Raw genomic sequence first — 23,493 nt, 5'->3', positions numbered from 1 at the left:
GGGCCGGCGTGAGAGAGTGAGAGAGAGAGTGAGAGAGAGAGAGTGATGGACCAGAGCTAACGGCTAAGTGTTGCAAAGTTCGCCGTGTGCCAGATCTAGGACACACGGCGAACTTAGGAGGTCGCCGTGTGCCCTGGACCTAGACACACGGCGAAGACACTATTTCGCCGTGTGCCATATACAGGGCACACGGCGAACATTTTTTTAATTTTCAATTTCAAATGATTCTTTTACAAAAATAGAAATTATACGCAATATCAGCGATTTGCCGTGTGCCTAGGTTATGGCACACGGCAAACCTAATTTATTTTGTCCACATTTTGTTTTCCAAACATGTTTCACTAAATTTAACAAAATATACATTGCAAAGTATTATTAAATTAAATAAACATATCATATGAAGTGCTTATTTCAAAATTTTGTATTTTTTATGCATGTATATCTAAATTTGAATATTTCCACTTTAATTCTAATAGTACTAAAAAATCAAAAAAGGGCAAACAAATTCAGAAAAATATCATGATTGCACATGAACTACTATTATGTGGTGTGTTACTCATAGAAATAGTTTAGAATCCAAATTATTACTTACAAATCGTTACACATACACATGTAACTAAAACCTTTCAAGGTATATGGATCTTTTGCGGAGAAACAGCAGTTTATAAGCAGCGTTTGTGAAACAAGTGAGTAATCCAACCAAATTTTTACTAGAGACTCGATATATGATGACATGAGTTCATGACAATTTTCATAATTTTTAGTTCACGTTTCGATTTCATATAATTTGTAAACGATTATCCATAATATTTGTATTCATGGCCTTGCTTAGAGGATTCGACCGGTTCCTTTTATTTTGCCGTGTGCAAAAGGCTCAGCACACGGCGAACATTCTTCTTTGCCGTGTGCCTAGAAGCAGCACACGGCAAACCCTTACGTTTGCCGTGTGCCTAACTCCAGCACACGGCAAAGGTGACGAAGTCCACGGCCGTTTGATATCGGTTAACGGGGCCATGACTTCGCCGTGTGCTGCCCCAAGGCACCCGGTAAAGATGAAGGTTCGCCATGTGCTGGGCTGTGGGCACACGGTGAAAGCTGACGGTGTTGAGCTGCAGCGAACGGCCGTTAACGTGGAGCCCATTTCGCCGTGGGCTGTCTGATGGGCACACGGCGAAGTCTTGATTCGCCGTGTGTCGGGCCTGGTGCACACGGCGAAGTCTCAATTCGCCGTGTGCTTTCTGTTCGCCGTGTGTTTAGTTCTCGGCTCACGGCAAAAGTTCTGTTCACCGTGTGCCCGAGGAAAAGCACACGGCAAACATTGAGGCACACGGCGAACTCGCGGTTTCCGGTAGTGGTAGTCTGTATTACATTTTTCACGTCAGTGGGTTTAAATCATAAAAAATAATTTCTAACACTGTTTTTTATTTTCCTGATAAAGTTATATGGTCTTTTACAGAGCACTAAGAATATTACCACATTAAGATGCCTGACTGCAAACGCTCGACTTGTAACGAGAGCTGCCATCTTCAGTATTCAAACAAGCATATCACTGATGCCTGGTGCAGCGGCAAGTGGTTTGATAGTTACTGCAACTGTATGGTCTGTGACTACAAATGAAAGAGGTGTAAAAAATTTCATGGGCTGATGTATCAAACACATGCATAATAAGTAATGAGTCTGAATATATCGCTTTTTGCAGTATCAATGTCTCGTCGTCCAGGAAGCATATGGAAATGAATGAAATATAGCATGATTGTAGTGAGGTGGTGCCAATCTTCCATAATGAAAATTACGTCCATTAGTGTTTACAATATTTAGTGTTTATATGGTCATATCTTCACAACTACTGATGTCGGTGCTGCTTGTCTTCTAAATTTTTCTCCTCAGCAACCTGCAACTTCACCGAAATGTTAATTCATGTCAAGTGATCCTTGTAATTACGGCGAAAGAATAACCTGTACTTCTTCACAATATACCTAGTGAACATAATTATTGTTGTAGTACCCCGATAATATTCTACACATCCTAAGGCTCATAAAGAATTGGAGGTGTCTCAAGGATCCTGGCCCTATTTGGATCTAGGGGCTAAAAATTAGCCATTTTAGCCTCTTTTAGACTCAAGGTATCCAAAAAGGTGGGTCTAATTGGAGCTAAAGTGAATTAGCCCCATCAAAAAAAATTAGGGTGATGGCGAGGGGGATGATGCGGCTGGGGCTCGACGAGGAGGCTGCGGAGGTAGAGGCTGGGGTTTGACGAGGAGGCTGCAGATGTGGAGGCAGACCTCACAGAGATGGAGGCGGACCTCGCCGAGTGGGAGGCCACCATCTCGCCACCTGCCAGGGACGTGCTCGACGAAATGCACGTGAAGAAAAGTGGTAATGATTAGGAAATATACATTAAATGCAAATTAGCCAATGGATCCAAACAGATCTAGAGGCTAATCTATTTGGAGCTAGGTTGAAGGCTAAACATTAGTCCTCAAATTAGACCCAGGTCTAAAGATGGTACTGTTCATGTGGCTCACGGAACTATTATTGTGGGCCCAGGTTACAGTTCAGGTGTCCCATGTGGTGTTGTGGCATGACCCAGGTAATGTATCTGAATATTCGCTGCATATAAATAAATACAATAGATAAAGTCATCCTTACAACTTTTTGAATTTGTTCAATTAAATAATTATAAAATTGTAAAATATTTTTTTATTGCTAATTTAGTCTCTCTTTTTTTGAAACCATGAACCATTGTAGGGTAGCGCATGAATCTGTTAGTTACATCGATTAATTAAATACACTAATGTGTAAAAGTTAGTGAATTCCTAAAACAAAAATATTGCAAAACACTTGAATGATCAATACAATAAAGAAATTTTTTTGAATTTAAGTTTGATTGTGATCAATTTGACTTTATTAGGTTGCATTTTGTTTTTTAAATTGGTGAATTCCAAAAGCAAAAAAATATTGCACAACGCTTGAAAGATCAATACGATGAAGAAAATTTTGCTTGAAATTAAGATTAATTGTGATAATCTGAATTTAGGTTCATTTTGTCTTCCGTTCTATTCGATTCATGTCATATGTTTTAAGCATAGTAGAAGAAGCCCGCACGTTTTCACTATTACTTCAGGTTAACATCTTTGGTACTGGCAAGCATGGCACGCCAATCTGGCTAGTATGTATGTATAAACTAGGTGATTCCCCGCGTGTTGCTACGGGATTTGAGAGAATTTTTTGATAAATCTATGAGAGGATGTGCATCTTTTATAGTTGCGGGAAGGGAGTAGAGAAGTCAGACGATGAGCTAAAAAGCCATCAGTAGTGGTATTTGAGTTATGATCATTATGGGTGATGCTAGTGGAGGATTATGATCATTATGGTTAATGCTAGTGGAGGATGAGGAGATGATACATGGACGGATGGATTTTAGCGGACACTTATAATCTGACTGTAATGAAAATAGAAATGATGTGGCTTAACGTGGTCGCAGAGAAATAAGAGTAAATGACGCTTAGTGGGTTCAGTCCATATAGAATATATAGATTAATCAAATTAAAACTAGTCCATCGATCCATGCGACTGCATGGGCTAGCAGGGTTATATGAGCAATAGTCTAATATTATGTGAACAACTGATCGATAGATTCAAATTTGAAATGTATATGTTTTTATATTCTATGAAAGTGTAATTTATTATAGACTTTATTGTTGCAGCTTCGAAATAATGATGCATATACTAAAGATGAATTGTGCTTGAGACCTTGACCAAACACTTTTATTCTTTTACCTGCAAACAAAACACTTTTATTCTTTAACATGATAGATACATACAACAAAAAGTTGACACTTCAATCGGTTTTATTAACTAGCATATGTATCTTCATCCGGACTCCTTTTTTCTAACGACAATACGCTCCATTAAAATGAAATCCGTCTCTTCACATCATGATCTGGAAGGAAATCAGATTAATCTTTTTTAGCTTATCAACATATATGTATACTTATGTACATAGTTGAAATAGAAATACAGATCGAATTCAATGGTTTTTACCTTATTCTGCTTAGGGGCGAGAGGAGAACGTTGTTCGCAGATCAGTTTAAGGGCCAAGATCCTATGCACATCGTATTTCTTCTTCTTCTCTTCATCTGTAAGCAGCTCCACGATGCAGCGCATTTCCCTATTCGGAACCGCTCTTACCGCCTCACAACAGACACTATCTCGGTGTACAGAAATAGGGGGAGTTCCACGCTCGGTAAAAGCTATGCAATGTAAAAGAACCGTTTCCTTCTGTTTCAAGGTACATTTCGACTTTGTATTACCTGTCACAAGGTGGGGAGAGGTTGTTGAACATAAAATCAAGATCAAAATGGTCAATTTCCAAGAAAACATCTCGTTGCAAATCGATCTACCGGCACGGATAAAACTCGGTTAAGGAACAAAGACTCAAACTGCCTGATCTGTCCACAACTCCGATACACATGCTTCCCTATATATAGCATAGGAACGACCAGTAGGTAGATATGTGAAAAATAGATGCTAGGGATGTGCAAAATGCTAGGACAATGGATACTCCTGCATATGGCGTAGGATAGGCTGTCATTAATGAATAATAGATTTCAAATGTTGGTGTTTCAATTAATTTATTATTAGATACGTAGAAGAGATATCCATTCAAATTTTTGTGTCATCCTAGCTCCTCATTTAGTAAATGCATTTAGCTTTAGAGGATTGGATACCCGCGCCTAATCTAACCCTGTGGATACCTGCTGCGATTGATTAGGATGCGAGAATTCAACTTCCTTGCCAACAACAACAAGATTAGACCCCGCTTCAGGTTGATGTTTAAAGTTATTAGAATACTAGGTCAATGCTCATTGAAAGGAATCAGGTGCTTGTAGCCTAAGAGGGGGAGGGGGTGAATTAGGCAAACCTAAAAACATATCATATGGCTCCAACCACTACTACAAAAAAGCATTGACAGAGACCTTTTGAAAACTCCTCTGAGGCAGGCACAAAAAATAACCGCATCTGTTAATGCCCAGTATTAACAGAGGTGGTCAATCCATATTAGCGGAGACGGTCAGAATTAAGACGATCGTCTCGGTTAATAGTCCTATTTTATGAGGCGGTTATATGTAAGGAGCCCGTCTTAGTTAAAAAGCCCAGCCTAGAAAAACCCAACTCGGCCCGTTAGATGGCTCAAAGTATATATATTTGATGCTAACCCTAACCCACAACTCTCTTCCTCCGTCACTCCCCATCCTGCGCCGCCCCCTCCCTCCATACACACACTCTCTCTGCACCGCCCCTCCCTCTCCTCTCCATCCTTCCCTCTCCTCTCCTCCCCTGCGCCGGCGATGGTAGGTGGCGGCGCGCAGAAGGCAACGCGCGGGCGGGGTGTCTCCCCCTCTCTTTGTGTGCCGGGCAGCGCGGCGGGCGTCGGCGCGGACGCGGGCGGGTGTCGGCGTCGGCGGCCGCGGGCGGCGCTTGATGGGCTCGGTGGGCCTAATGGGCTTTTTCATGTTTTTTTTTTGTTTTTTTTTTTGAGCCATGAACATTCTTGAGTTGTTCTATTTAGAGCCCCATCTGAATTTGAGGTAAAGCTTTTTGAAAATTCAAAAAAAAATACCTCGATTTGTCTTTACCAAAAGGGGACCACCAGTTCCTGAAAACCCATCTTGATTCGATAAAAGAGCACTTTCCGGGAAGAAAACCTTGAGGGGTTTAGCAACTATTTTGTGCAAAAAGCGGTCAAAAGATGTGGAGTTTTTCTTCTGAAGAAATTACCCATTCTCAAACCACTTGATGCTGCATACAAGGAACTGAAGTGGATGCTCTGCGCGATCTCTTAGCATCCTGCTGGTGCATACAAGCCACTTGCTGGTGCTAGTTTCCTTCCCAAATCTTTTGCGTTCACCTTCTTAGGTGACGAGCCCTTAGCACCAGCTTCACCTTCATGGGCAATCCGAGAAGGAATCAAGATCTTGCGAAAAGGTGTTACCCAGTCCCCACCACAATTTCTAATGGTGACACCTCGAGGAGTTGATGTCCTTACTCCCATCACTGTTAACCTTTCTCCTTCGAAAGGACCATCACCTCCCTCGTCAAAGCCTAACACTTGTTCCTCTGGCCCTCAAACTCCTATCTTGATGTTCTTTAAAGAACATAAAGGCCATAAATAACCGGAACTACCTAATCTGGAGTCTCCTAAGGACAAGATCCTTTTCTTCTCATGAGAGAGTCATCCTAGGAAAATTCCATCATAACTCTTATGAATCTCCAGATTCATCAACCCCTTGTGCTAGGAATATGCAACAAGTTTTACATCCTTCCTGAAATCTAGTTCATAATGCTCCTTATGAAAGGATGTAAATGCTTTCGCATATCACAAATTTTGCACATCTTGTTGCACTGGGGCACTAACCTTGCAGCACGACTTTGGAACAACAATTGGTGATGTAGTTGGGGTTTATATCACGGCTGCAATAGGAAAGCCCCATGGTCAAGATTGTGACCATAAACAAGCACTGCCGGGAGATAGCCCGGATTCAAAAAAAAAATCTTTTCACTAAACCAATAAAAAGCAAGAACATGTTCTATAGCCAGTATGCATCTTCGGGTATTTTTTCGCTAACCATTTTCAGGTTGGGATTGAAAGAATGAGGGATATACGGTGCTTGAGAATATGAGAACTACACCGACTGTACACTTGGTACTCCTAGTTGACGGGACACACTTGGAGATACCGACACCACACTCTTGGCTCTTTATGTCATGAGACACAAAAGTCCAAGTGTGGGGGAGATCGGCGAGCATCTCGCAACCGGAGCCATCAGTACCAAGGATGGTGCTAATTCCGCCTTGCTGAAAAAAGAAAGAAAGAAAAAATAATATATAGAAAAAAAAAGAGTGAGCTAGAGGGCTCCACATGGACAGAGGCCGCTTTACATGTGCGCCTATAGGCCTGCATTGCACGCTTTGCATAGCTTCACTCTAGCAGCTCCTGCGCATTCAAGCAAGAGGAATTGCTCCTCTTCCACTTCAGGCTTTCACTGCTCTACTTTCAAATTGGCACTCGCTGGCATATAAGAAAGGGGACGTACTCTGCGTCTTCAATCAAAAAAAAAAATGCCATGTGCCGCCAGAGCATGTCACCGAGGCCCATGGTCCCTATGCATTAGCTGTGTGTATTACCTAGCCTTGTTGCCCACTTGAGTTGGCATGGTATAAGAGCCTTCCTCCGCTCCAGCCTACATCAACATGGAGGAAACATCGACATCCATTTGCGACCATGCCACAGCCACATCAACTTCAAAACTTCTATCACATATGCTGCTAGTAAGGACACTCAGGTATGTGCAAAGGTAAGATAATGTTCACCTATCATTTGTTCATGTTTATCGCTTTATGAGCTTAGCTTGATCATACAAATGCATGCTTCCTTTATCTAAGTTCATATGCTCTGGTTTGGATGTCCTTCCATGGAGGCACATCCATAGGCTTTTTAAATTAAGCATGGTGCTGAGGTTAAAAAGTCTTCTTTAATCAGATAAGACATGGTGTTATGTTTGGTTAATGAACTGTCAGAGTTAATACGATCATAGACTTTGGAAGTATATCTTTTGCAGACTAACCCCTGCAGGAAAACTTTCAAAACCGATGGGCAAGTCCTCAAGCTAAATTCATACTAGAGATAAAACAAGGCCCGGGACGAACTTCAACAAAAATTGCACAACATCAGAAGGAGGTACAAATCACCTTTCAAGGATCATAGTGAGTATATTGCCAAAATACTTCTTTGATAAGATTGTGCAATTTTTATCTCAGCCTTGCTTTGTGTCACTCTAAAAAATAAAAAAAGTGGTGAACAGTAAAAAAATCTCTTTTCCAAAATCTCTCTCTTGAAAAAAAAATAATAATGAAGTAAAGTGTTGGCAAGAGTTTTGGGATCCATGCTAAATGAATCTTTTGAGTTTGAATTTTCCTTAAAGCATGGATGTGAACAAAACATTCCAAAAAAAACAAAAAAAAGAAAGTCCTTTATGCCTCTCTCGAGTATTTGTTGTCCACTAACCTTTTGCAGGAACGAAACAAAAAAACACACAAGGAACAGCATACATAACTCCAACACAACGCTCCATGGTCCAAAGGTAAGGCAAATGCACGAGGACCCAGCAAAACAAATGCAAAGCTTTGCTGAAGCCTAACTCTTGCATCTCTGTTCCTTGCTTGGCGAGTTCTCCTAGGTAAGTATCCCACACACCTCGTGCATCCTTGCCTTATGAATCCATCCTGCTAAGTTACCCATCGTATTCATCTTGCCATGAATAAAAGAAAAAACAAATAGAAAAGAATAAAAAGAAATAAAAAAATTAATGATCCAAATAAAACAATGTTTTGATTCAGTAAAATTTAGACTCCCCGGTGTTCAAAATTGGCAGAGTCCTTTTTTGTTTCCACCTTTATTTTTCTTGTTTTGAATAAAAGCAGGCACAAGAATAAGTGTGGGGGAGATCTTTCGAAGACACCAATTGCAAACTCACTCAAGATCTCTCACCCAACATGTTGCACAACATTGACAGCACAACACGCTGAAGAACAAGACAGATGGGAACCAGGGAAGGATGGTCGAACCTCTGGTTCGACCAAACCAACTCTGATTTTCCTTAGTTTCCTCTTCTTCCTCTTCAAACGATGGTTTGTGCAAATATACTCCTCATACTCCCTAAGTTCTTGAGTTTAAATGAATTCATGCTAATCACTAAAAATAAACTCAATGAACTTTGCCAATCACCCTATGCACTCCATGCGCTTCCTCGAATAAACATGCGTACTCTTTATTCCTTGCTCTCTATCTAGTTATTGTGAACAATTATTTTCATAGGGACCCCATGCTCTCTAAGTAATTGACTAATGTGATATGATTAGATGAATGGAACCATGATCTTCTATATATGCATAGAACTTGGGATTTCTTTTCAAAAAAATAAAAAAAAAGCAATAGCTTGTCTCCTCAAATTAATATAAATTCCTACCAGAGCTAAAGATTGAGCATCATGCAAAACCTTATGCTTATGCAGCTTGCCTATTGCTTTGAGATTTGTCAAATTCTGTGACCCGTGTTAGAAACTTTTCATACTCCCATGATCAAGATCACGTACGCGTCCACTCACATGCTATACTTCTACATTGGAAGATAGCAACCATTTCCATCCACCACAAAATAAAACTCCAAGTCATACCATGACCCTCTCTCTCTCCAAAGTTACCATTAGGGATGTGGGCTATACAAAAAAGAAGAAATAAAAGATGCTTATCCAAAGAAGGTATGCCACATGCTCACAAGAGCATGTAAAAAAAGAGATGCATACCCAAAGAAGGTATGCCACATGCCCACAAGGCATGTCACAAAAAAAAAAAGAGAATGAAAGAGATAGCCCACATCCAAAAAAAATAAAGGAGAGGGATGGTTCTTGAAAAGGAGTTCATGGCCTGCTGGTGGCTCATGGGACACGTCGTCCCCCCGCACATCGGCCAACCCAAGCCCCACGACATCTCACAGGGTCTGCCTGGCATGGCCCACAGTGGTAGAGAGCCAAATTGCAACAACGATTACATAGCAGTTGCAAACATTAATGTTGTTCAGTTGCAACCATGTGCGATGTCCTCAAGGAGGGGGCGTCCGAACAAAATAAATGGGGTGCCGTGTTTTGAATGCATCAAGGAACATCCGAATCACCAATTCGCCGCCGCCGCTGCCAAAAAGCACCCCAATCTAGTTGGAGATCCACCTGCGAGACATGGTGCCGCCGCCGCTGATCCCACCTGCATCCCCCGCCCCAGCACCCAACCACGATTCGTAGGTGCAAGTTCGCGCAGTTGCAATTGGTGATTATATGGAAGTTTACAGAGCTCGGTGCTCCACGGCCGAAGGAGCAAGTACGCCGTTGTCTAGGGTGTCGCTGCCCCCCGTCGCCGCCCCAACAACAACCCCTGCTATTGTAGTAGCTCATGCGCAACACCCTGGAGCCAATTTTGCTGATCCCCTCCATCACATGTCGACGCTAACGCCACCCGCGGCACTGCCTCTAGGAGCCCTGCAGACTCTAGACACTGCACAGATTATCTACACGGTAAGCACTCTACAAAGACCTGGGTTGGAGGGCGGGAATTGTGCTGAGGATAGCAGGGATTGCTCAAATTCTGGAAGGGTCTATCGGCTTGCAAATTAAAGCTATTAGTAATTGCAATTCTGGGATGGATTGTGCTGAATTGCATGTTAAAGGTACTATATGGCAAAAAAGCACAAAGCAGAGGATTTGTTTGGCCGAATTGCAAATTGAAGCTATTAGTAGTTGCAACTTAGGATGTACAAATAAAATCCTACTAATCAATTGAGCAAATTGATTTATGTTAGCCGAATTGCAAATTAAAGCTACTAGTAGTTGCAACTTAGGATGTACAAAAAAAGGTTGCAAAACTCTATGGTCTGCCTGCACTTGCACCCTGGCATAATAAAAATTGGTTTGCAAATTACCAAGACTTTGGATTGCAAAACTTAATGTTGTCTGATTGTAAAGGTATTGATGGTTTTTTTCCTGCAGGATCCGAATGTAGCCCATGTGTTTGTGCCAAGAGTGAAGCAGGTGTTCCCTAGAAAGAACGATGCATACATGTTTTATAGGGACTATGCGATGCTAGCTGGGTTCAGTATAAGGACAGCCAGAACTAGCAAAGAAACCAATCATTGGGTGTGCTCCAGAGAGGGGTGGCATGAAGGTAAAAAGGGGGAAGAGCCCAACAAGACTGAAAAGGGATAAAAAAAGGTGCGGCTGCCCTGCATATGTCAAAGTAAAGCATGACAAGAAGTGGGGGCAGTGATACTTTGATCATGTGCATGAAGCACACAATCACAAACTGGAACCATCTCCTAGAATGACAAGATACATGCATGCACACAAGAACATGGAGGAATGCATGTGTGACATATTCAATATAATGACAAGAAATGGGGTTCCACATCAAGCAGCATTGAATGTGATGGCAGATTTGTATGATGGTCGGCATATGTGGGGTTTTACGGTGAAGGACATAAAAAACATGTAGGTGCCGATGGGTTTTTTTTCAAACTGTATCTCAATTGCAACATCCCCCCATTGCATTTGTTTTACGTTCCTGAGCTTATTTTTTAAAAAAAATCTTACAGGAAGGTGGAGAAAGTTTGGGAGGAAAGAGACGATGATCTTAACAAGCTTCTGCAATTCTTCAGGGAGTGTAAGAATAACGATGAGTACTTCTACTGGGATGTGGATGCAGATCCAAAAACTAGGGTGCTGAAAAACATATTCCGGAGCCATGCAAGACAGATGGCTGAGTACAGAGACTTTGGAGATGTCATTACATTTGACACGACATACAAAACAAACAGCCAGCACATGCCACTAGCCATGTTTGTTGGGGCAAACAATAACTTGAAGAATGTAACATTCGGGCAAGTGTTGATTGGTGATGAATCAACTGGATCATTCAAGTGGTTGTTTGAGACCTTCAAGAGCTGCATGGGTGGTCGGCAGCCTCATGTGATCCTAACAGGTGTGTCCCCTCCCCTAATTCTTATGTAATATCCTGATTGCAAACTTCGTAGTATCCGGTTGCAAAAAAACATGTAATATGCTGATTGCAAACTTCATAGTCTCTGGTTGCAAATATTAGTTCATACTGGATTGCAAACTGTGTGACTGACACTGGTTTACTGTCTACTGCCAGGTGAGGATCCAGCTATGAGGCAAGCAATAGGGATGGTGTTTGATAGAACACAACATAGAAACTGTCGCTGGCACATCCTGAGGCCGTGGGAGTATGAGCTGGACCAGCTGTACATCCAACACAAGAATAAGAATTTGAAAGAAAGATTGGAATCTCTGATAAATTATCCACTTGGGCCAACGCAATTCGAGATCGAATGGATAAGGCTAGTTGATGAATGTGGCATTGCTGAAAACCCCGCAATAAAAGCCATGTGGGATAAGAGGGAGAGGTGGATAGCAGCTTATTTCAAGGGGATGTACTGTGGGAGAATGACATCGACACAAAGATCTGAAAGCCAGAACATGGTCCTTAAAGATGGCTATGTTAATGAGAGTACAAGCCAGCACGTGTTTGCTAAAAGGATGTTGTACTCACTTCAACATGCAGACCACATGGATGCCGGCGAGACACACTACGCCCAGGTATGTTGGTAAAAATATATTAGAAGTATGATAATTGCAAAATTACTGCTTCATAGTTGCTACGCTGTCCATATGCTGAGTGCAAAAAAACGGGTAATTGGTGATTCAGGCTGTGCTAGTGCGAGCATGCAAAGCAAAGTTTGATAATCAGCTAAGCAGGGTGTACACAAGGGCTGTATACCAAGAGTACAAGAAGCAGTACAATAACATCACAACATTTGTGATTGAGCCTAATCCAGATCCAAGAGTGAAGAATGGATGGCCACTGAAGCATGAAAATGGGGAGGGGATTTTTTGCTGGGCCCAACATGAGTTCAAGGTGGTTGCAGATAAGGGAGCTGGTGAATACAGCTGTTAATACAAACAGTGGAAACATACAGGTATGATGCTTCTGATGTTGTGCCCCCACACCTTTGTCAATTGCAAACTTGGTGTCTGTGCAGTTGCAAATTTTATTGAACACACAAAAAATGCACCTTTCTAACAGCTCATCTGTTTTTTTGCAAAAAAAAATATAAGGCTGTTCTGCATGCACATCATTAGATCCTTCATACACCTTCAGGTTAGGAAGATACCAGAGAAATACATACTAAAGAGGTACACTCGTGATGCAAGAGAAGAAGTTATGTGGGATAGGCACGATGGTGTGCGGATCGGTACACAAACAAGCAAAGAGCAGTGCAGGATGTCGAAGCTGCTACCTAAACTGATGAGGCTTGGAAGAGCGGGGAGTAAGTCAGACCATGCTTATGAAGAAACCAACAGGCTGCTGGACAAGATTACTTCGGGCATTGAATTATTTCCGAGAAGTGTAGATGATGAATCATCAGACCCTGCCCCATCAACAAATGGGTCAGCTGTAACATCTGGAGGTGTTGACACTGATTCACCGCCGTCATCAGCCCTGTTACATGCTGGGGTGTTGCTAATTGAGCCACCAGTGTCTCGCACAAAAGGCCGGGGGCCTGGAAAACAAAAGAAAAAAGATGTTGAGGCTCCACTTAATGGCACGCCACTAAGCACATACACAAGGGCGAACTATGGTGATAGGGAATGCAACAGCTGTGGGGTCCGAGGTACGCTTTACAGCACAACATGCCCAATAAACCCTGATCGAAGCAAATCAGCAGAAATGCGTGCAACCAAGAAAAGTACCAAAATAAATGATGGCCCCCCGAGGAAGAGAGGACGGCCAAGGATCGTGAAGGATTTGCGTGAGGGAGATGATCTGGATAAAGATGAATGACCTGTGACACAACATGGCAGCGCTACAACTAATGGAGTGGGTGCAGAAAACAGTGAACGTCGCCAAAGAGCTAAACGTGTAAACTACCAGAAATGACGTAGGTTGGAGAGCTAAATGTGTCAACAAATCTGCTATAAATAAATCTGTGTCTTGAACTTGAGTTGTATATGTAATTAGTTGCAGACTAATCTGTGTCTTTGTTATATACAAAATTATATACATGTGCCTTGAACTTGCTATATGCAAATCTGTGTCTTGAACTTGCTGTATACAAATCTGTGCTGAAAAAAATCGAATACTATTTCTGTTGTGCTAAATTATCTCTTTAAAAAAAACTGGGATCAAGAGTTGTGCTTGGAAACTAATTGCAACTTGACACATTGGTAGTTGCAACTAACACAGGATAATAATTGCAAAACAGGTTTGTTAACAGCTTAAAAATATGTTTTATATACCAATTGCAAACACGTTGCGTGGGTAGTTGTAACTAAAGTAGCATACAGATTACAACCTCGAACGAGAGTGTATTGTTATCATCACACGATTTACAAAAAAAAATCTGTATGTATAGCTAGTGCTGACGTAGAAGCAAAGTGTAGGTACACATGACATGGCAAAAAAAAATAAAAAAAACGTCGGAGCAGCAAAAATAATAGAACGATGGTGAAAAGTATCAAAAATTGTGTTTTGGAACTAATTACAACATAACACGCTGATAGTTGCAACTAATACAGGATAACAATTGCAAAATAAGTTTGTTAATAGCTTAAAAATATATTTTGATCTCTCAGAATAATTAAGTTGGTCCAAAAAATATATTAAACACCAAATTGCAAACACAATGGTTGGGTAGTTGCAAGTACAACGACAGACCAAATGCAACTTAGAATAAAAGGGATGAATTATCATCACACTATTACAAAACCAGTATGCTGAGTTGCAAATGTCAAAGTACATAGGTTGCTACCACAAATAAAAATGACAGAAAATGAACCATAAAGTTGTTCAACACCACACACTACATCAGTGACAAATGATAGCTACTACAGACTGTTCCAACATCACATTACAAACGATCATTGTCATTCATTCCAAAACGATCTTCCTCCCACCAAGCCTGTAGATGTCCAATTCACCGGGTAGCTCGGCTTGGTTCTGAGAATGGAAGATGCAGTAGTGCATGAGCTCGATCCTGTATATCATCCCCTTGAACTGTAATAAAAAAGGTACAAACAGCAAAGTACATGGGGAAAAAAAGGTAAGTATGGATTGGAAAAATCACATGCACATATACTAAAAATAAAATGGTGAAATAATAACTCACCGGATCGATGTGGATGTTTAGGCGATCACCATCCCAAAATTCCCTGTATTTCCACAAGAAAAACATGCAATCATTGGGTCCAGCTTGCTTTGGCAAGTCAATGAACGCACTGTCCCAGTTACCAAAACGAGGAAACATGTTATTGGTAACCTTCTGGAATGCAGCGCTTATGATGGGCATCTTCTCAGCGATGGGCCGGTGACGAACTTCAGGATCGATGTTCCCCCAAATGTAGTCAATCGAGTATAAGATATCAATGCGATTGTGGATGAGTTTGATGTAGTTGACAAAATAATGCTTCCAGAGTATGGAGGCATGAATATCTGCATGAAAAAATAGGGTATGAACACCAATTGCAAACAACTTAGCAGAACAGTTGCAGTATTATAAAAAAAAGGTTTATATGTTGCAAATAGCCTGAAAAAAAGTACTAACCAACTTTGCCTTTGTTATATCATGGTAGTGCTCAATTTCACATTCCAAGCACTTTTTGAGGATAGTGAACTCTTCAGTATCAGTTTCACCATCATCCATGTACACATTACGAACAGACATTGTTTGGGTCTGTATATATCAGTTATAACACAACAACTTACCATAAATTAAAAAAAGGAAAACTAGCATGTAAAGTTGCGAGGGGGGGGGGAGTGTAGAGGGAGTCACATAGAAACTCACAAAGAACCTGGTCGTGAGAAACACCCTATATCCTAATGAATCTTCCTTTTGGACAGTATCATCCTAACGAAGACAGTGCACAGTGAAATCAAGAACAGCAGAATCTCCATCTTTATCATCAGCAAAAGAAGTGATCAGATCACCACCATCAAATGAGCAGAATATACTAAAATCAATCAAGACCGTCCTGTGGGTGGGGGTACAAAAAAGAGGAAAATATGTTACTAGCTGTATACACAAGTGTATGACAAAAAAAACTAATTGGTATGTGCTTATACTTACTGTTCCAGCTTCTCGTCGGAGGCAATCTTATTCCTCAGGGCAAGTGCCTTTGCCAATGGGACTTGCGGGCGGCACCCTGGGAGTTTGAAAGGTGATATGTACTTCCTTGGCCTCTTCTTCACGATAACAACAATAGTTTCAAGTACAGTTGGCTTACCATGAGATTACCAAACTCAGCAGTCTCACTACGGATATCTCGCCTACGATCCATGCTTGTTATCAAATCAATCATATTTGAGTCCAAAAAAGCACAAAGGGGTAGAGAGAATGGGTTGGTATTTAAACCATGCTTCAGGTTATCAACATATAGCATCTGTATGTATTAAAAAAGTTACACTACATCAGTTATACAAACACTTACAGTTGCCAATTACTTTCTAAAAACAAATGGTATTATAAACATAGGCCACACATGGGAACAAATTGCAAAAAAACAAAACCTGAGCAAGTTGCAACAATAGACCACACACAATTGCAATGTGAGAACTAACCCAGTTGCAATATTAGTACTATAATAGAGAAATATTATAAATATAGTCCAGCCATGGAACAATTGCAAAACAGAAATTGAGCTAGTTGCAAAATAAAAAGCCAACACAGTTGCAGCAGAAAAAAAAGCTACTATCATGTATAGAGGATGTGTTCCAAACAAATTATTGTATAGACAAATTGCAACAACAAAACTAAACCAGTTACAATGTGAGAACTACACACAGTTGCAATATTAATACTATAAGAGAAAAAACCGCAAATCTTCAGTGTTCCACAAAAAAAAGGAGCAGCTGAAAAAAAGGAGAAAGCAAAAATACTAATGAGTAGAAATATTCCACATCCAGTGATCGGTGCCATGATGCCTTTCTCCACAAAATCCTTTTTATACAGACGAGCAGCTTTTCTGAGGTTGTCAACTACTGCTTTGCACTAGTTAATATTGCTAATGTTTTCCAAGTCTTCAGTATTCTTTACATCCTCAAGCCTGATATATGAGTCGGTGTTTGACAATAACAACGACTGGAAAGTGCACATAAAGAAAGCTCTAAGTGCCAAATTTCCAGTAAGTGTCTTCGTCACTAAACCATCTAGAACATCTGAAACACTGATCCCATGCTTGGGCCTATATTCACTACCACAAATTTGCTCTCCGAGCTGCCTCTGCTTGAAACGAGCTTCATCATCACTCATGAAAGGTGGGTCGCCTCCATCTTTTGGAATCTGGAACACACACCATACACTATGCTCAGTAATTGCTATTTCTTTGCCACCACCAATCTCTAATTTCATTGTTTCTGGATTGAGCTTTTGCATAAGCGCTAAGCAATTGTCTATTAAGTGAATTTGGCTAGAAAAGGAGGAGTCCCCCAAAATTCTTTGCACGGACTTGAGCTTTTAGACTCTTATTAAGAGCTGCAACAAGTTCTTTGAATTTCACAGGCGAGCAGCGGATGGAGACAGACCTCTTCCTCGCCTCCTCTTCTTCACCAGATCCAACAGCACCGCCAGGTGGGGCTGTAGCGGGGTTTGGTGCATGACCACGAGCCTGATTGCAGCACCTCTTCCTATTCCTACCCTCTGCTGCATTATCACCCTGATCAGGGGGTGGTGGAGCATAATCCGAATCATCTTCATCATTATCCTGGCTGTATGTGTTGGGTGCAGCAGAAGTGCTGATCCTTAATACTTTTCTCCTGTTCTTAAACTTCATCTTCTCCATATTAGCAGCACGAAGACGGGGCGAACTACGGACAATTCTCCAGGCCGGACCTGTATTGTCACAGCCCTGAGCACTTGAAGCATTCGCCTCACTATCCATTTTGTAGAAAAACTGCCATTGAGAGAAAAAACACAACTCATCAAAACCAATTGCAAACATAACATGAAGCACATTGCAAATTATGGACCAATGTAATTACAAACATAGCATGGAAGTAAATTGCAAAAAAATATGTTTGCAAGCACAAAATAGCTAGAAGATGAATTTAATCCTAACATTAGATTTGTTTCCCGATGCCTCATACAATGAAAAGCACAAAATTATTGTGGCTGAAAAATAAATATAACTACAACAATTAAACACATAAAAACTATTTCCACAGTAAAAACCATCACACAAATATATAAAATTCCAATGATGATTTTGGTAGTGACATGACTCATATATAAACATCTAACACAGTGAAAACATCAACACATAAACACCTCCAAAATGGTGATAAGTCCAACATAGCATGATAATTAAAAAGTGTTATTTCATAGACAAAATTATGCAAAAATATACAGAAAAAAGAAAAAACATAAGCCATTTGCAACCAAGCGCATAAGCCATTTGCAAACCACACACATAAGCCAATTGCATAACTGGGTCTCATTTTTTCCAAAAGGCAGACCATCAGCCATTTGCAACCACACAAATAAGACAATTGCATCACTGGGTCTCATTTTGTCCCAAAAAACTAACCATAAAGTAATTTGCAACCACGCGCATAATACGTTTGCAACCACACACATAAGTCAATTGCAGCACTGGGGCTCATTTTTCCAAAAAGGCAGACCATAAACCATTTGTAGAAACACGCATAAGCCATTTGCAACCACACATGTAAGCTAATTGCATCACCATGGTGAACCCCCCACCCTAAAAATAATCTACCTAGAACAGAGAGATTACATCACTGGGGCGCGTTTCACCAACCCCCACTAAAAAATCACCGTAGTGGGACACCCCCACTATAAGAAAATGCAGTGGAAGGGCGGATGCAGTGGAGGGGCAATGCGTGGAATCTCCCCTCGCGGCAGCGCTTCCTCCACCCCATACTTGCTCTGCTCCTGCTTGCTCCGCCCTGAGAATCAGCAGCGCGCGGGAAAAATCACTTGGCGGCGCCCCCCCCCCCCCCCCTCCCCGGCAGTGCTTCGATGCCGGCGGACAAGGTGGCACGGCGATGCGGAGGCGCAGCGGAATCAATGAGGGAGGATGCGGTGGTGCGGCGGAGCGGAGGAAGCAAAAAGGGAACGGTTAATTGGGGTGTGGTTAATTGGGGGCGCGGGTGGTGCGGTTGAAAGGCAACGGCGCTGAATCAGACCAGGTGGCGCGCGTGGGGGTAGTTCCGGCTCGGACCAGGTGTGCCAGTTGGCCTGGGTCCATTCTCTTCATAGAATGCACCCATGTGTGATATATATATATATATATATATATATATAGTCTTTGACTTAGCAATATAAGCAAAGCAAGCATGCCTCTTTACTCCTGCCGTGAGCTCCACATAAGACTGATTAAATGATAGGAGAAAAGAAGGCAACAACTTTGCCATGGCCGAACCTGTACGTGCACCCGTCCAGGTGCATTTCGGTGGGTGATTTGCTCTTATCCTCCTGAAGGCGGTTATCTATGTTTCCATATTTAATTCTGGTGGGAACCGACCTCCTTGGGCTATAAAAGGAGCCCCCCTCACCCCTCCAAAGTCATTCCACACCCAACGATTCTCTCATCCATTCCACTCCCACACACCACTAGAGGAGAGATGTAGAGGGCCTCCAATTTTAAGATTAGGCTTGGGAGTGTGCAAGGTGAAGTTCGGAAGAGGGCCGGAGTTGTCGGCTTCCCTCTACTTGTACCTCGGCGGATATGAGCCTCTTTCAAGTAAGTATCCGAGTCTTCATCTATTTGATGAGCTCTTATCAGAGTTAAGCCTTTGTTATCTTTTGCTTGCGGGATCATTGTCCTTCCTTGTGACGGGTGCTCTAGTCTAATGGCTCGAATCTTGGACGGAGTCGGGGCTAGAGTAATAATCCATAGCATAGACATGGTGTCTAGGCTAGAGGTTACCGTTGTTTGCATACCTTCTCCACGGTCTGTTGGGGTAGGCGGCAGGTGGTGACAGCCCTGTCCATCCTTTGTAGTCCTCCACGTGAGGGTTGGGTGTAGAGCTAATAGCCGGATACTCTTGGCAGACTAGGAGTAAGCCGGTGCCCAAAGTAAGCGAGACATGGTTTATCTCTCTTAAGTATCTCCTCTCTTAGATAACCACACTACCCAAAGGCCACCCTTCTCTCTTCCTCCGAGTAAACTAGTTAGAAGACCGTTACACCTCCATTCCTCGTGGAAAATACGATACCCTGAATACTTCCGGGTGAAATGCTACAATGGTATTTCCGTGTGCTTGAGAGTTAAGAAATATCAACAGGGAGCGGGCCACCTATGAGAGGAGCGGAAGAGCGGCGTCAACGTGGGGAAGAGCTGCTCCAAAGCGTAGCAGGAGCGGCGCAAGGGCATCCGGTGGACGGAGGAAGAGCACAGGTTCATAGAGAAACCCTTGTAGTTCTTGAATTCAAAGCTTGGATCTTTTATGTCATCTCTGGATATGGAAGAACATGGAGCAGACTTTTTTTCAAAATTTTAAATAAGGAATAAATCATGTATATATCTAAACAACCTTTTCATAAATTTAAGCAACCCTTTCATAAATCCAAACAAACTTTTCATAAATCAAAGCAAACTTTTCGTAAATTCAAACAACCTTTTCGTAAATCCAAAGAACTGAGCCGGCGGTTGATTCAAAATCTCATATGAGGTAAAGATTTGCACAGAATGATTCCAATTGTAACTAGCACATGCTGCTGCTGGTGACTTTTTTTCTTTCATAGCTGCTAATCTAGACTCGTAATAATATGGTGCGTGGCGTAGGTTATTCTTGATGGGGCTGGACAAGTTCGGCAAGGGCGCGGCTGGCCGACCTCGCCCGCAGTGATCTTCAGTGGACAGGCAGCGAGAAAACAAAACACGTGGGCGGCGTGCACTGGGGGATTAGGGGAAGGGGGATTTGCAAAAAAAAACTAAGCAAGAGCGCCGGGATTTTCAGGCGGTTAAGTGCAAAAGTACCCCACCTCGGCCTCTAGCCATCGAATGAAGATCCTATGGTATGGTCTTGATTAAGAGTTTTCCAAGGCTGCACAACTTGTCTGTTTTTCACCTGATACGCTACTATATATCTTATGTCTTTGAATGAAAACACTCAAAACTACAAAGTTAATAATTAAGTTGTATGTCTTTCGGAGATCGAGCTACTATTCTTTTACAGAAAGAAGATCCATCTTCATCCGAATATGTATGAAAAAAATATAATTTTTCTGATGTGAGATCCATGTGCATGCATGCTTGAAACATATTGAATGCACAAATTAATAGATTTAACACCATAAGGACACATCGTTCTGGACATAATTAATCCAAGCCTGACTCTTATTTTTCCACACTAGCAGGAGGAATGCGAGTAACAGGATGCAAGATGAGGCTTGTTTTCTTGCTCGCAAGTAATCCTGCAGCCTCACATACATCGACATCCTTTGGTCCCATTCCATGAGGTAGCTTCCAGTCAAAGTGGTAGAGAAGGCTCGCCAGTGCAAGCTCAATGTTTAACACGCCTAGGTTAATTCCCGGGCAGATGCGACGGCCAGCCCCAAAAGGGAGGAACTCGTAGTTTGTTCCCTTGAAGTCGAGGTCGCTGTTTTCGAACCGTTCTGGCTTGAACTCCTCCGGATCGTCCCAATACCTGGGGTCCCTGCAGATCGCCCACATGTTGACGAAGACGACCGTGCCCTTGGGCACATCGTAGCCCATGATCTGGCACGTCTCGCGGCACACCCGAGGGACCAGGACCGGTGCCGGTGTGTGCAGCCTGAGGGCCTCCTTGATCACCAGTTTGAGTTAGCTGAGCCCCTTGAGGTCGTCCTCGTTGATCGTCGTCTTCCCTTTGAAGGCTGCCTGCACCTCGGTCTGCGCCTTCGCCATGGCCTCCGGGGTCCGGACTAGATCCGTCATGCACCAGTTGAGAAGGGTGGACGAGGTGTCGCTGCCCGCAGCAAACATTTCCTGGAAGAATTAATTGAAGTAACCTTTTCGATCAGCTTACTTGCCGGACCAGCCTCAGTGATAAGCTTTGAGAGCTAGCTACTTACAAGCATCACGGCAACGATGGTGTCGTCGTCGAGAGGGATCGGCGTGCTGCTTTCCTTCTGGAGCCTTAGCAGCACGCCGAGCAAGCCCTCGCTCCCGGTCCCAGCCGCTGCCTCGTTGCCGCCGCCGTCCATGGCTTCCATCGTCTCCTGTATGATCTGCACGACGATGCGCTGGAAACTGTCCCGGCATGCGAGCACCTTGCGTGACGTGCCAAGAACCTGCATGAGCTTCCTCAAGGACGGGAATGATAGAACCGGCCTAGGATCGCTTGCTCACTCACGCTCTCAGACGGACGGAGGTGGAAGATAAACAGTGCACACAAGAAAGATGGCGAGGAACGCCCCGGCCGCCACACGGCCTGTACGTTGCACTTTATTTCACTGGACTCAGCAAAGGAAACGGTGGAGTACACGGGCTATTTAACAGCCAGGGGACGCACACCTCGGAGCCACGAACTCCATGCGCGATCAGCTCGCCATGATCTGCACACTACGGCCGCACGACACGGCTGCCTCCACCAGATCGCAACGGCCCGCGCATGCAGCTCCTCCACGACGCACGCGGCAAGCTGCAGACCAACGCACGCACTAGCTCCTGGAGACTAACTCCACTAATGCATGCAACAACTAACTCAACTCACACACACCGTCAAGATTATTGCTAACAGGGAACAGGTCGGCGACGCCGAGGCCCGTCTGCCGCATGGCCTTATCCAGGGTGTCGAGGAACTCATCTCGGTGCTTGGACCGGCTGCCGACCAACTCCCTCACGACGGTGTCGTTGACGAACCTGGAGATCATCCCGGTCAGGTCCACGGCGGCGCCGCCGGCGGCGCACGCGGCCAGGCTCTCCGCGAGCCGCGCCGCCTCCTCCTCGCCGGATGCGCCGGAACGACCGCACCCGTGCTGGGCTGAACAGCTCCAGCACGCAGATCCTGCGGAGCTGGCGCCACCGCTCGCCGTAGGGCGAGAACGCGATGTCGTTGCCGTCGAAGGTGAGCGTGCTCGTGGTGGTGGTCACGTACGGGTCGGCGAACGTGACATCGTGCGTCTTCATGACCTCCTGCGCGCCCGCCGGCGATGAGACCACCATCGCCGGCGCCATGCCGAGCCGGAGGGTCATGAGATCGCCGTGCTTCTGCGCCAGCATGCGCACTGCGCGGTAGATGTTGGGGCTGGTGACGAGGTGGTGGAGGCTTCCGATCACCGGCAGAGTCCACGGCCCCGGGGGCAGGTTGTGCCTTGGTTTCGCGACGACAAGAGACTTGAGCTTGGAGAAGACGACGACAAGCACGGACACGGACAGGACGAGGAGCACCTTGCCTTCCATCGAGGCGAGCTATATGCTTTGGCTGGCTGCGTTGGCTGCTAGACTTACCTGCGTGTGTGTGTTCCGGCATGATGCCAGCCGAATGTATAGTGTGGATAGTGGGAGCAAGCAACAAGAAGCTAAGTCAAAAATCACGCCGCATGACTTTCAAACATCATGCGGCATGACTTTGCCATGCGTGTTGAGCATGCTTCCTTTAAAAAGCTAATTTTACTTTTTAATTACACCTAACGAATTCTGGTTGGTCGTCAGCGTGCCACGTCACCTAGATACGTTGACCAACTAAAAAAAAGATACACTTTAGTTAAGCGGATCTGCATGAGGGACGCGCGTGCATTTAACTATTGGGCGCGTCCTTCTCTTTGCACGCCAGACATGTATATATGTATACACATCTATATGTGAATTCACTACCGGAAACGGCTAATATGCCGTGTGCTAAATAGTTTGTCGTGTGCTAAAAG

At 43.4% G+C, this 23,493-nt stretch overlaps 1 protein-coding gene and 1 pseudogene across 1 annotated transcript; one reads left to right on the top strand and one right to left on the bottom strand.

Annotated features, from left to right (window-relative positions):
• The first annotated feature begins 2,290 nt into the window (after positions 1-2,290).
• On the top strand, positions 2,291-13,469 carry LOC120684738 (protein FAR1-RELATED SEQUENCE 5-like). The gene is made up of 7 exons (XM_039966622.1): positions 2,291-2,375; positions 11,041-11,095; positions 11,200-11,585; positions 11,760-12,223; positions 12,333-12,470; positions 12,553-12,603; positions 12,786-13,469. Exons 1-7 carry the CDS (start codon positions 2,291-2,293, stop codon positions 13,467-13,469), a joined length of 1,863 nt encoding a protein of 620 aa, XP_039822556.1.
• Positions 13,470-20,983: 7,514 nt separating this feature from the next.
• On the bottom strand, positions 20,984-23,065 carry LOC120684736 (annotated as a pseudogene).
• Positions 23,066-23,493: the final 428 nt, after the last annotated feature.

The sequence above is a fragment of the Panicum virgatum genome, chromosome 8N (assembly GCF_016808335.1).
Source record: "Panicum virgatum strain AP13 chromosome 8N, P.virgatum_v5, whole genome shotgun sequence".
NCBI classification, from domain to species: Eukaryota; Viridiplantae; Streptophyta; class Magnoliopsida; order Poales; family Poaceae; genus Panicum; species Panicum virgatum.
This window is presented reverse-complemented; position numbering and strand designations above follow the sequence as displayed.